This window comes from Charadrius vociferus, unplaced genomic scaffold (genome assembly GCF_000708025.1).
Source record: "Charadrius vociferus isolate BGI_N301 unplaced genomic scaffold, ASM70802v2 scaffold455, whole genome shotgun sequence".
NCBI lineage: Eukaryota > Metazoa > Chordata > Aves > Charadriiformes > Charadriidae > Charadrius > Charadrius vociferus.
The window spans coordinates 4,622,946-4,636,852 of NW_009648550.1; the positions used below are offsets into that span (position 1 = coordinate 4,622,946).

General features: G+C 37.8%; 1 protein-coding gene across 1 annotated transcript in view; it reads right to left on the minus strand.

Annotated features, from left to right (window-relative positions):
* Positions 1-6,360: 6,360 nt before the first annotated feature.
* XPO1 (exportin 1) overlaps positions 6,361-13,907 on the minus strand; it is a 33,281-nt gene continuing 25,734 nt past the window's right edge. Inside the window, exons 16-24 of the mRNA XM_009886024.1 lie at positions 13,696-13,830; positions 12,611-12,794; positions 11,643-11,749; positions 11,045-11,239; positions 9,889-10,057; positions 8,588-8,722; positions 8,312-8,471; positions 8,137-8,233; positions 6,361-7,420 (exon numbers count right to left, since the gene is read on the minus strand). Of these exons, the coding sequence (XP_009884326.1) occupies positions 7,274-7,420; positions 8,137-8,233; positions 8,312-8,471; positions 8,588-8,722; positions 9,889-10,057; positions 11,045-11,239; positions 11,643-11,749; positions 12,611-12,794; positions 13,696-13,830 (1,329 nt within the window). The 3' untranslated portion in view covers positions 6,361-7,273. The remainder of the gene's footprint in view (positions 7,421-8,136; positions 8,234-8,311; positions 8,472-8,587; positions 8,723-9,888; positions 10,058-11,044; positions 11,240-11,642; positions 11,750-12,610; positions 12,795-13,695; positions 13,831-13,907) is intronic.

Sequence of the window (13,907 nt, forward strand, 5' to 3'; positions counted from 1 at the left end):
GTCTGCGTCTGGAAGACAACCACATTTCTTGATAGAAAGCGTAGTTCTACAATCTGCATACATGGATTTGAGTTTGCACTTTTCTTTCCCCTCTTCCTTCCTTATACAGAGCTTGCAGTAAATTTTATAACAGAACCAAAATCAACCACCAAAACATCTTAGAAGATTGTTTTTCTGACAAATCAGCTCTTTGATCTGATTGCAGCGCCACATAACCACCGCAGTCAGCACAAGGCAGGGGCCATTTGAAGCGTGGTATCACATGCCAAGTTCAATGAATACAACAGAAGAGTATGGGTGACCTTGAGTCACTCCTGCTTTTGTGCAGACTGGAATATTGCCAGCTAAATTCTTTTTACTGCACACAAGAATTTTTTATTTTTTTTTTTAAAGAGATGAAATTGCCTTTTTTTTTTTTTTAAATGAAATGTTAGCTTCCAAACAAAAGACAACGGGAGCTGTAACTGGCCTGGTTACATGTGTTGCCCTTTTTTTTTTCCCCTCTTGACCTTTGTTCTCTCCTCATGTGCCATCCTTGCAAGGTTGTTTGATCCCCAGGAGGCCCTTTTTCCTTCCCTCAACTACGATGCTCCTCATCTGGAAATATTTGCTCTGGTAAACTGCCAGCACAGTTCTTCTAGAGAAGTAACTTAGATAAATGCAAGACCTGAGCAAAACTAAAATTCTTAATCCAAACTTATGACTAGATTAAGAGTTTGAAAACATGTATACATATACTTTCCAAAATTAATGATGTCCCAGCGCTGAACTAATACTGTAGTCCTGTTTTTCTTTAAGGTAAGGATGGAGTTAACCATTCCCTAAAAGGAAAAAAAACAAACAAACAAACAAAAAAACCCAAACAAAACCAAAAAGCCCAGAACAAAACCAAGAACAGACACCCTGGACACCCTGAGGTGGATTAGGGTTGAGGTAGTAAGACTGTCCTGTTCCTTCTTTGGGACACTTCAGCCTCTCCTAGCCTGCCTCATACTTTCTATTTTTAAGCCTTCACTCTCGTTACGAGCGTATATAGTTGATCGTTTGACCTCAGAATAGCAATTGTAGAATGTGACTTAACCAAAACCTTTTTTTTTAAAAAAAAATAACCAACAAATATTAGTGATGTCAACTACTTTAACCAGAGCTTTGTCTGATGTGGGATGACTGAATTATCTTCTGTTTGAACTTTCTGTTGCTGTGCTGTAGGTTCCCATTCCTGTAGCAGCAATAATTGGCAAATGGATTGCATGTTTACTCCCCTGCTGCCAGGACTTACAATAACAGGTCAACTACCAGTGATTTCAGCAGATGCTAAGAGGAGATGGGAGCTGTGACAGCTGGAAAGCAAGTAAGTAATTTTTGCTGTGCAGAGGATAGTGTCAAAAAGGTGCATCCAGCCAGTCCAGTTAGATCTGTGACCTCTAGTTTGGAATGATGCTGGAAATGGTTGGAATCTTATCACCTAGGAAGTCCTTCATTTCACTAAAGGAAGTAAGTCTCTGCCTGCATAATGTAAAGGTACCAATGAAACCTGCCTGAAATGCAACAGAATCTCTTTTAAGTTTATACACTTTTAAGTTTCAGCACTTGACTTGCATTGCTCTATTAGCATTCTAAACTTTTTAACAAGGTTCATTTCTACCTAGACTTTGATATCACCGCATCCTGTGAAGACAAATTAGTTTGACTTAGCCCAAATATTAGAGAATACACTCAAAATAATTTATAGCCCTATTAGGCAAGCAACATCTCATGTAAGCATAGATAATGCTTACTACACTGCCAAGCTGCATTAAACAGTTTGCTCCAGAATCAGCTGTCTAACCAGCTACCCAGCATTTTAGTAAGAAAATAGTCTGCATTCTAATAACCATTATTACCAGCTGTTGAGTGTGGTAAGAATCACCCTGTACAGCCAGGTAAATGGGGCAAGCTCCACCTTAGAGTGGTTTCAGACTGCATCTTGGACCCTCTCTCATAGGTTGCCATCTTGGTTAAGAAAGTTGGGGACAAACTTTTTTGCAGGGCCTGTTGTGACAGGACAAGGTGTAATGGCTTTAAACTGAGAGGAGTAGGTTCAGACTAGAGATAAGGAAGAAATGTTTTACGAAGAGGATGGTGAAACAGTGGAACGGGTTGCCCAGAGAGGTGGTAGATGCCCCATCCCTGGAAACGTTCAGAGGTAGGTTGGAGCTGATCTAGTTGAAGATATGCCTGCTCGTTGCAGGGGGGTTGGACTAGATGACCTTTAAAGCTGTCTTCCAACCCAAACTATTGTATGATTCTATGGTTAACAATTCAGTTGAAGTTACTTTGTTTCTGTACCCATAAAGGTCTGGTGGGAGATGTGACTGTACTAGCTTGAGATTTAGTGTTACTAGTCTACCTCTGCTTTTCCCAGATGAGACAGTCTAAGGATTGTACCCACGTTTCTCAACCTCATTCTGGGATAATATGCCTCACAGTGTTTCAATCTTCATTTTAATCATTGCAGCCTAGGAAGTAGTCGTCAGATGACTGGTCATCCCTTTGGTTTGAAGGCAAGACAAGAGCTACTTTTCTGAGCATTAGCAACAGTGTCATCAGCAACTGAACCATCTTACTAGTCAAAGAGAAGGAGCACAGACAGCTCTCTTTTTTGTACATTGGATCTCTTTTGGACTTTTTACTGGTAAAGTATTGTCTACAATGTTCCTTTGAAGAACTTTTTTGATTGCACAGTTGCAAGTTCCAAGTTAACCCTGAAAGCAAACTGCTCAGAGGGGGGGAGTTCAGAAGCTAATTGCAAAGGTATAAGTAGTTCATAAAACCAGTTATGAAGGTTGATGCAAAATGCACAAGCCAGATCTAATGCTAAAGAGATGCCACAAGAAAAGACTGGTCATTCCTGCCTGGTTATCAATATACATGTTAAAATAACCAGCAGTGGCAGTAAGTGTGCTGCAGTCAGCTCTTTGCAGCACACATACACACGTAACCTTGTTATGTAGTCACATCAGAGAAAACAATTTTAACTCCTCCCCCCATCTGCCAACATAAATTAGCCAATTCTTCCTGAAAGTCTTTGCTGAAACTACAGGCTCCATGAAAGACAGACTTCTCAAGACTCAGGAAAAAAAAACCTCAGACAGTATTTTAAGAGAGTTACAATTTAAAAGGTGTTCACAATAAAAAAAAAAAAAAAAAAATCAGGCCCCTTGAGATATTTTGATGGGGGACTTGAAAGAGACCACCCAATGTATTGCCTAGGAAAATCTGCTGTTCATCTTTATCTACCAGGGGGAAATAAAAGTAAAAACATAAGTGTCTTGTTTTCATCTTTGACTTCTGTCACTCATCCATACTCCTAACTTCCAAAATACTACTCCTTGACCCCATCTTTCCTTAGCACTCCATCATCTTGTACCCACTTACAGCACAAACAAGCATTCACAGGTAGGGAGAAACACACTATACAAAGACCAATAGCAGCACAGAGGGCCAATATGTATGTATGCAATCAGTGATTTCATGTGCTTGAAGTTGCTAAGGTGCATCGTATGTGAAATCTTACCTGAAAAATGAATCCCTCAGCTGGAATGGCTAAGCCTTTTCCCGAGGGAACACTGCTGCCCATAATCAACCTTGGACAATGAAGCAAGGATCTCCTAAATCTAAAAGTCTAAAAATAAATCCAGTCTCAAGAAATCGAGTGCAGAGATACATTCATAAAGGGCAGATGAAGGGAGAGGCATCTGCTTTTACTCGTTTTTGGCACCCAAATTTTTTTTTTTTTAAAAAAAAAGACAACTATCTCCGACATTTCAATTTTGTGTCCAAATGTTATGAAGCAAACCTAGTATGTGGGGAGAAAGGGAAACAGTCTAGACATTTTCGAGCAAATACAAACAGTACTCCAGAAGTCTTGGATCAGCAATAATTAATTATCCAATGATAAGTGGACTACTGGACAGACTGACCCATCATCACAGTACAGCTCTAATGCAAGTTCCTTGCTTTGGTCACAGCCTCTCTACATTTTATTGCATTATTTTCAGCATCTTTTCCTCATTTTTTTCCATTAAGAAACCCACAGCTGAAGTCTTGCTGCCTTTCCAGTGCTAGAAACTATTAAAGTAACTCTTAAAAGCTTCCTTGAGAGATGAGCATTTCTAAAGCTTTTTTTTTTTTGCATAAATAGTAGCTTTATTGGAAAATAGTTCACTTAACCAGATTAACACACACCAAGTTATTCTAGTTCAAAACAAAACAAACTAACCTAAAATGCTTTGGAAAATAATCTGCTTCAGTTACAGTAGCAAACACATCATGGTAGCCTGAAACAAGTACTTGGGGTGTCTTCATCAGCTAACAGGCAATCAATTCATGTAAACACAGAAAACACCCTGCAATATTTGTATTTATGAATGTACCTGGAGTACATAGAATTGTTTTGATTTTTTTTTTTAAATCTGTATAGAAATATGCACAAAACATTGGTTTACATATAGTTACAAGTTAGGTATATGTTTATATGATGGTTCATGCTTTTTATCCATATATTCTGATTTACAGAGTGTGCATTAGAACTAGAACTTTCTTAAGATGTACATTGCAATTATTTTGTCCACATTCAGGATAACTGCACTAGAAATATGCACACACACAAGTCAAATCTTTAACGGTATCCAGAACTCTGCATAAGCTGCATTTTTATAGCATCTGCAGAGGTCAGTGAAAGGCACCAATTCTTAAAATAACAAGTCAAGACCACAGTTAAATTTTTAGATCAAAAAGGGAAGCAAAAACTAAGATTAAAAATTTGTAACTAGGTAATCCCAAAGGTATCAAAACAACTCTTCTCTGAATCAACTTTAAAAATACATTTCAGATTTGTTGAGAGTTTAGGTCAGATTTAATTCTTCAGTAAACAACCAGACCACAAGCCTCAGACTTTAATCTGAAATACGGAAAGAATTAACATGCATGAATGCATATGTGCATTTTTTGTTCAAAACTATTTTTAATGCACTGTTACTACCTCTGCATGTCAGAACCAATTCCGTATTTAGTTCTGTGACTCATGGGATATGATCATTCTGACGTCACACTATCGGTGGTATTTATTTCCATTTTAATAAGATTTTCTTCTCTGCACAGCTTCTGATAATGTGTAGCTCTACAACACTGCAACTCAGCCTGGTCACAAGCCATTTAATGTCCATTCTGGACATGTCCTTCAGCAGTGCTTCAAATATTTCACTTTAAACTGTCTATTAAAGATGATACCACCTTCACAGAGCAGAACAGAAAGCTATACATCAACTGGACAGGAAGACATGAAAAAGCTTAAACCGTGAGCTTCTAAGGAGAGAACAGAATCAGTTTAGTAACTATCAAAATAATTAACAATTTGGGTAGGCTGTATTCTAAGTCCTAGCCATAAAGGGTTTGAGGAACCTTCTCTCCAAAGATCAGCAACTGCCAGCTGACAACGTGTATATTGCCAAATGACCTTTAGGCAGAAGCGGCTCTGCTTTTTAGGGCCAGCAGAGTAAAACAAATCGAGAGATGTTCATAAACAGAAAGGGGCCAATAGTCAAGACTGGCAACATTCTTCTGGCCACAGCTAAATTCTACACGAACTGCTAACTCATGCACTTCTACTTCGGAAGGAATATACAGCACAAAGTTAACTACACTGTCCAAACTTACATAAAACACCTCCACAACTGTCTAACCTTGTTTTACAGCTCTGTGTGAACGGCTATACTTCGCCTCGTAGTAACAATCATAAGATTAGAGACCAAATAAATGGAAAAACTTTGGGAGGGCTAAACATCAACTGTTAGAAAACAGAGACAAGACATTACAAAAAAGGGGAAGCCAAGACCGTACACAAAATCGTAGTGTTCATACTGCTTTTTGTATCCATACTTTGTAAGTCTGTGAAAATCATTTAATTACAAAACTTTAGGTAGAAAAATAACCTTGGATCTTGTCTACACGTGTTAACATGTACTAGTATCAATTGTACTAGTATCAGTTTTTTAGTCAAGATACGAGTGCAATACCTCTTTGAAATAAACTGCAAAGAGTCCATCTAGAGAACAGGAGTACCTTACTCCCAGCATTTTAGAGTAACATAGTATGGAATATTTATTCATGGAGGTAAGTCAGAGCAGCTACTGTACTTCCAAGTGGAACCCAACTTAGTTCACATTAACTTCAGGCACAGCCATTGTCCTTGAGATGAGAGAAGCCAGAAGCAACAGTTAGCGAGACCTCAAGGAACTTCTGCTATGCCTTCAGGATACAAATCTTAAATATGATCACAGCATTTTCATCCAATAAAAGAATAAGCCGAAGAAAGAAAAATAAATGTAAACCAAGTTTATTTTGCTTTTAAGTAGTGTTCTTTAAGCACTACAGCATGGTAAACAATGTAAATTAGTATAAGTCATCTCAAAAGCCAGAGTTTTTTTTTTTTTTATTTTATGAGTTGTTAAAAAGATGCAGCCTATTCTAACAGGATAAATATTTTAACCATTTCACTTCGAGTTAATGAAGGCTCACAAATGAGCAACACTCCTCATTGAGGAAAACAAAAAGCTGTTGTCGACAAAGCGACAGCACACACACAAAAACAAAAGAACTGTGTAAAAATAACTAACTGTACTGTGTTCCCATACTCTTTAGAAGTTGCTTTACAATGGGATGATATGCACATGATCTTGCTGCAAACTTGCCATACAACTTGCAAATACATGTAGCCTAGCCTTACCACTCAGTCCAAAAAGCTGCTAACTGATCAAAACAAATGCAGCACTATAATCCTCTGCTTAACAATTAATTCAATCTGGTTTACTCATTACCTTTCCTCCTAGACTGCAGGACAGACTAGAAAGAAAACGATCCCGAATTAAAAAAATCAATACTCTTACAGGAAATTGTAGTATTTTGCAATTTAGTCTTTTACAAGTTATGTTTTGCCTATTTTCCCCTTAGCCACAAAATGGGCATGAAGTAATTACTTTGAAAATGCCTTAATTTTCAACTTCATGCAAATCTAAATAAAGATGACCAAACAAAAGCTTAAACAATGGAAGGATATTTCACAGAAAATTTCTTATACAAAAAACACATAAGAAAAAGGGCCACTAGGTGACATTTTAATTTACAAATTGGCATCATTTTGGTCAACAAATATCCAAGCGCTGTTTTCTTCTATCACAACAAAGTAGCTGTACAGAAAGAAAACTGCAAAACTTGTTTTATTATTTTTTTTTTTTTAATCGCACATCTCCTCAGGAATTTCATGTGGATTAAGGATGCCAGGTACAGACATCTGAAGTTTATGCTTCTCCTCTTGAGCCTGCCGAAGGGCTGTTTCTCTTTCCTCCAAGAATAAGTCTGATGTGTCTTCACCTGCAAATTCCTGTATAATTCACATAAAATCATTAGTTTATCAGCAAATGCTTTAGGCAGAGTAGTAAGCTTCCACGACCCAGAATGATACAGAGAACATCCTCCCTTCACATTCCCTGCCAGGCTATTTGCTTGTTTTGCTTTCTGTTCCTAAGGTCAGAATTAATATAAAGGAATGCAAGGTATTTCACGAGTTTCACTGTGTCTTACACAACAGGATGCTATAGAAACCATTGGAAAGCATTTGGAGCGTATCGCCATTAGAGCAGTATCATTACAATTTGAAATACCTGACAACTGCAGTCTGAAAACTAATTAACAAACTCTTTCCTACAGTCTTCCTGCATTCTAACATCTTTAGAAAAACAGAAGCATAGCATTACTCTAGCAAGTTTCAAAACATGTCCCAGTCCCAAGCAGAACTGAAACAAAACCTGGTTAAAAAATCAACTAGACTAAGTTTTGCAGCCATCTTAGGCATATGAATTGTATGCACAGCATAAAGCACAACTGATGACATTTAAGCCCAATTTATAAAATTAAATCACACTGAAATAGGTTCCAATACACCAGAGTCATGCAAGCCATCTGACAGAGTTCTCGCTGATAAAATAACTTGCATCTCCCAAACAATCACTGAATGAATGCTGTCCAAGCATTTTCCAACAATATCACCCCGCTGAATAATCATTTTTCATTTCTTGGAAAAACGCACGCCCAACACACCTTGATTTGGACCAGGAAATCCCTTAGGTGTTCCTTGAAGGCAGGAATATCCTGATTTAAACTGAAGAGTCCTGTTACAAACAGCTTAACCTGGGCACTAACAGAAAACATATCAGTTAGTATTTCCAGACATAAGAACCCACCTCAAAGTATTAAAGAATCGCGGCACACTTACTCTTGCAGGTGAGGAAATGCAGATTTGAGAAGATTAGCAACATACTCCTGAATAAACATTTGGTTGTTCACTGGATTTCCAGGGTTTAATGGAGTACTTATTTTTCCCTCTTCTACTAAGTTGAACATGTACGCAAGGATTGATGCATGCATTGTCAAACCTGAACAAATCAAAGTTACACATATGCAGTTATTATTCAGAACAGGATGCATAACAGTATTTTGATGTTCAAAAGGACTGTTTTCATCAACCAGCTTTTATATCTATCTATCTTACCAGCAGTGTGTGAGGTGTCTGTTACCACTGAGAAAATGTGCTGAAGGATATCACAGAAATACGTCTGATAGAAACTCTGGGCAGCAGTCTCCTCTTGTGCAACATTCTGTAGTAGAGTATAAAGTATCTGAAGTCCTGGAAAATATGCATTAAAAACCGAAGTTACCAACAGAACAATACTAAGAGCTCTGTGCATATTTTTGCCTTTTCCAAAACGATAGAAATATCCCAAGAAATTGTGATAGGCACCAAAAAGACAAGCATTACATACGCAGTATGTACCATGATTTTCTCAGGCATTTCCTCAAGTAGCCACTAGAGGGCTATCGCCACATTTACACGGCACACGGACTGCACTTACATTGGTAGGGGACAGAGGTACAAAGAACCAATCACGGTTATTGGTACTAATGAAGGCGAGAGAAACCCTCTACCAAAAGAAGTGTTTGCTAATTTAAGAAGGGAAAGTGTTTTAATTTTTAGAATTACGTGAAAACTTAAGTTATTTTACTAGGTAAAATGTAACTGAACGGTATGTTTTATCCCCATCCCTTCCAAACGCTGATACAAGACAATTGGCTAAAAACTAAGTGGATTCACAGCGTTTTCTTTATCCAGTAGTGAAGACAGCGCGCTAAGCTTGAGATCTTCAGAAATAATGGATTTAGAGTTTAAGACTTTTATACAGCCTCTCCTGGTCTCCCTCCATAACTGTCATTCTGGCGGGCTTTTTAATTACTCAGGTCTGTTAAATAAAGTGATACACTCAGCCGCTCCGTGAAGTGTCTCCTTCTAAGAATCTAAGGTGTTTCCCTTTCCATATGCCCTGAGCTCACTCCCAGAGTGAAAGTTCAGCCCCCACCCCAATCATTCACTTCTCTGCTGGACTTGTCAGTAGTTACTGAGCAACGGTCTTCCTGAGGTATGAAGTCAAACACTGCTGGCAGTACTACGTAAGTCGAGCTGTGAGACCAGTCTTAGCAGCAGCAAGCTATTGCATCAGTTCGGCCATTTCAGAAAAGTACCAACCCTCCCATGGAAAAGAAAGCAAGCAGAAACTCCAACAGTGCTCTTACAGCTACCGGAGCGAAACAGCATCCAAATATTTCAGCCCATTAACGTACACCTGGCTGACAGCTTGAGGCTGAGACAGAAGAGTATTATTCTTGTGCAAATGCAGTACAGAATCACGTGACTGGAACACTAAGTTTGGCTACAGAAAAAGATGCAAGAAAACAGCATTCTATCAGAAAATATCTGAAACCGGAAATGAAGTCTGCATATTAAACGATTCCATTTACCTGTATCTGCAACATTTCTCATTGTGTGTTTGAAAGCCCAAATAATAGAGTCCAGAACAAGTTTGAACTGTGCAGGTGGAATGGCCAGGAACGCTGGGAAGCAATGAGAATTTACAGCCTGGAGTAGCAAGAAGAAGTTTGTTCTATGTTCAGGATATTCTTCAAAGTCCTAGAAGGAGAGGGAGGTAAAAATAAAGTTTCCTACAAGTCCATCGTAAGATCTTCTGTTAAGTAGAGTCAATAGCTGACATAGAACACCATTCAGATCCCAAGTTTAAACTAACCTTAAATGCAAAGCAAAGGTTACATTTCCCAGGTAACTTTTTCCCCCAATTTTCCCCACCAAAGCTTGAGGAAACAACCTTTTAGAGTTACACAACACCACTGACAGGCTGAGACACATTTTGTCAATACACCACCTTAGTCACTACCCAGTCCACAGCTAGAGAGACAGATGGTCTCAGCACTGCGTAAGCACCTGTGTCGCTATGAGGGTACAATTGCTGGTTACACCCGATTGCAAAGTAGCCCTAATTCAGCTGGTAGTGCTCAAGTATTACACAAACAAGTATTGCACACTATAGTGTAAGAACCGCATTAGTGAAGAAATACTCAAAGTGACTGATCAGTACTTATATTAATAAATTTTAAGTATTTATGAAGTTTAGCAGTTAGTCTCACACTAACATTTGACTGAAATACACTTCTGCTTTCAGAAGCATGACATTCTAAGTACCCAGAACAGAAAAATTACTGATGACTTAAACCAAGAACTGAACAAAGAAATTTAAGGCAATGAAATTAAAAGTTATCTAAGCCAGACTTCAAGTATGTATGTTTGAGCAGAAATTTATTCAAGTGCCACAAATGCACTTTGTGACTGCAAAAAAAACAGGGGGATGATCCACAAGACGCCATGCATGGAAATTATATTCACAGAAAGAAGGCAGGAACCCCCACTTAATTTCCATAAAATGAAAGCTGTGTAATAAACTCTCATGTTCACTACACACTGCCTCCTTTCACTGCAAGAAAAGGGTGTCTTTCACTTAAAGATGTACCAACAGTCAAGACCAGTACTCTTATAAAACCCCAGTATTTTTTTTGGTCTTCAGTCACTAGGGAGATGCCTTATCTGAAGTTTAAATATAAATACCTTGTTGATCATATTTAATGTGCACTCAAAGACAGCATCAAATATCTGAGGTATTTCAGCAGTAATGTGTCCACCCAGCTTGTTTACAATGATAGCCATAGTACTAAGTACTTCAGGTTCTCTTGCAGCTGGAACATTTCTCTGGTAGTCAATAAGAACTGCGTCCAACAAGGGAGGAACAAAGTTTTCGGCTACCTAATTGAAAGAGTAAGCCACAGTTATAACAATGCAGTTATTGAACAAAGTCTCTAGCACACAGTTTATCGCAAAGTCCGTTGTTTAGTTACAGAAGCTACTTTGCCTAAGAAAGTTGAAATACATTACACTTCTGTAAGCTCCCCACCCTCTGCATCCATCCAGAAGTGCTTCCAATAGGGTTCTCTTAAACCTCTTTGATTCCCTTTAAGATCACTCTCAGCTAAAATTAACAGAAGCATCTCAAATGTAGCTCAGGCTTACCTCTGTAGGATCATACTTTGTCCTTTACATTTTACAGACTTACTGAAGGAAGTTCCTGCGACCAGTCAACAACAGAACAAAACCAGAGTTCTTCCTAATTCTGTCTTATGAGTTATTTGTATAAAATGAACCTACTTACCATCTGAGGATCATTGGACCTGCTCACCCAGCCAGAAATCAGTTTTAAAGTTTCCCTTTTTACAGTCCTCATACTTCTAATCAAGGGCTGCTTTGTTACCATTTCACCTGAAAAGTTTTAAAGCTTCAGTTAATTGGGTAAGGTAACAAAGAGATTAACCTAAATTGATACCACAAAACAGAGAATTCTTGATTTTTCTATCCAAACTACAAATACTATAAAAGACTTCTTATGCTTACTGTGCAAATTAAAAAAAAAAACAAACTACCTCCCCATTCTAGCTCCAAAGGTCCCAGCTGTCCGCACTTATCCTTAAGAAGCCTTATCTTTAGTTCAGTTTCTTACCCCCAAATCAATGACTGACTCATTTAATCTTGTAACGAACTGCAGAAGCACATTCTACTGAGATTTATCTAGTAAAAATAGGTTAGGTAATTGCTAATTCCTTCTCAATGATTGCAAGCCTGGTTTATCATGGCTTTCAGACATCTTCACTACAGTTAATAACTTTATTATAGCTTTATTACAGAAATGTTAGTGACACAGTATCATACCAAAACCCTGCCAACATCTTTTGAAAAAAATGAATGAGATTCTATTTAAAGACAGTCTTTTAATATTCAAAATTGGAGTAAGCTAAAAGAACACATGCTACAACTTTGTCTCAGCAAGATGCCTATTAATTCAAAGCAAGCATCTATGGTGTTTTGCACCCTTCCTAAACTTTCTTGTTTATCAGGTTTTTTTCCTCCCTCTAAAATCACCAAGTTCTTTATTTGAATAAAACATCTGGTTAACACAGAAAAAAAAAAAAACCAAACCAAGACTAAGCCAGCACTTTCAGTCATACTCCACTTTCCCAAACAATAAAATGATCACAGTAAAATTAGCCTAATTGGAATGTACTTTGAAACCTGACAACACACACTGCTAACCCCCATTTTCAGGAAGAACGTGGAATTTCTTACCATTAGCCTGAATAGCTGCAGAAATATTTTCACTTAGGCACTTGTACACATTCAGCATATCTAAATAAATTCTTCCAAGCTGAATCACAAAGGGGTGGCCAACTGCTTTACACGCTCTTACATTGGTTTTCAGAATGCTACCAAGCTGCTTAACTGTCTCAGGATCCTTTAGAATATCAACATTCTGTTAAAAAAATTAAGAGTCCGTTTTGTTTAGTGAATAAGACCGCCCTTCAGCTTACAACAATCTTACACAGTGTTAAATGAACATATCACTGAAATTTATGACTTTAAATATACTGCTGTTTACTTCATGGCACTTGCCGCTACCTCAATCAGAGAGACCGGATAAAACCTCAATTGATTTAATTCTGCTCTTCTGCAGAAATATTTTTGCTAGAGTGGTACAAGCATTACTCTAGTTGAAGAAAGAAAATAAATCTAAGGAGGAGAAATTAAGAAGGTGAAAACAGACAGAACTGGTCCTAAAGGAAGGAAAGGCAGTATGTTTTCATTTTAAGAGGGAAGTCAGAGTGAGAAAAGTAACTCAAGCTTGCTTAAGTTTCAGGATCTCAATTAGATTAACTCCAAACGGATAGATCTCTTGTGCAGTGCAAGACTGTTCTTCAATACGTGGAGATAAAGTATTTTGAAAAGACTGAAAGAAATGGAAGATAAAAGTAAGAAATAAGGATGTACTTTAAAAGAATGATGGAAGAGAAAGCAAGAAGAGTGAAAAGTATTTCTAGCATTGTAACTTTTCTGTTATTCGGAAAGAAAACCCACTTCTAAGTCAGGTGAACGGGAGCCTTGGAAAAAAAACTAGTGAAACATTCTGTACAGTAACAGGATGTTGTCCTTTCTATCAGATTAAAACCAGTATTTTTTTAGTCATTTAAGTCTTCTCTCTCAAAGCAACACTTTTACTATCACATCCATCACCGCTTTAACCATTATTTAACAAAGTCCACCTCAGCTATGTACACTTAGTGTCATGCCATGTGAAAAAATAAACCCAGAGTAAGAGAAACGTTTAGCAGGTTTTCTTCACCTGAACACAGAATACACTTAATTTATGAGCTTACTTTTGTTGCCTGTTGAATTATGCTGTCCCATACTTGATTAGGTAGCAACATGTATTTTTCTATCAGATGCTCCTGCACAGTCTGGTCTGTCTGTGCTCCAATCATGTATCCTACTGCTTCATAGAATGTATGCACCTGATTGGAACAAGTAGTCAAACAGAAAGGTTAAAAAGCAGGAAGGAAAATTTTACACTGTTCTGAACTAACAACAT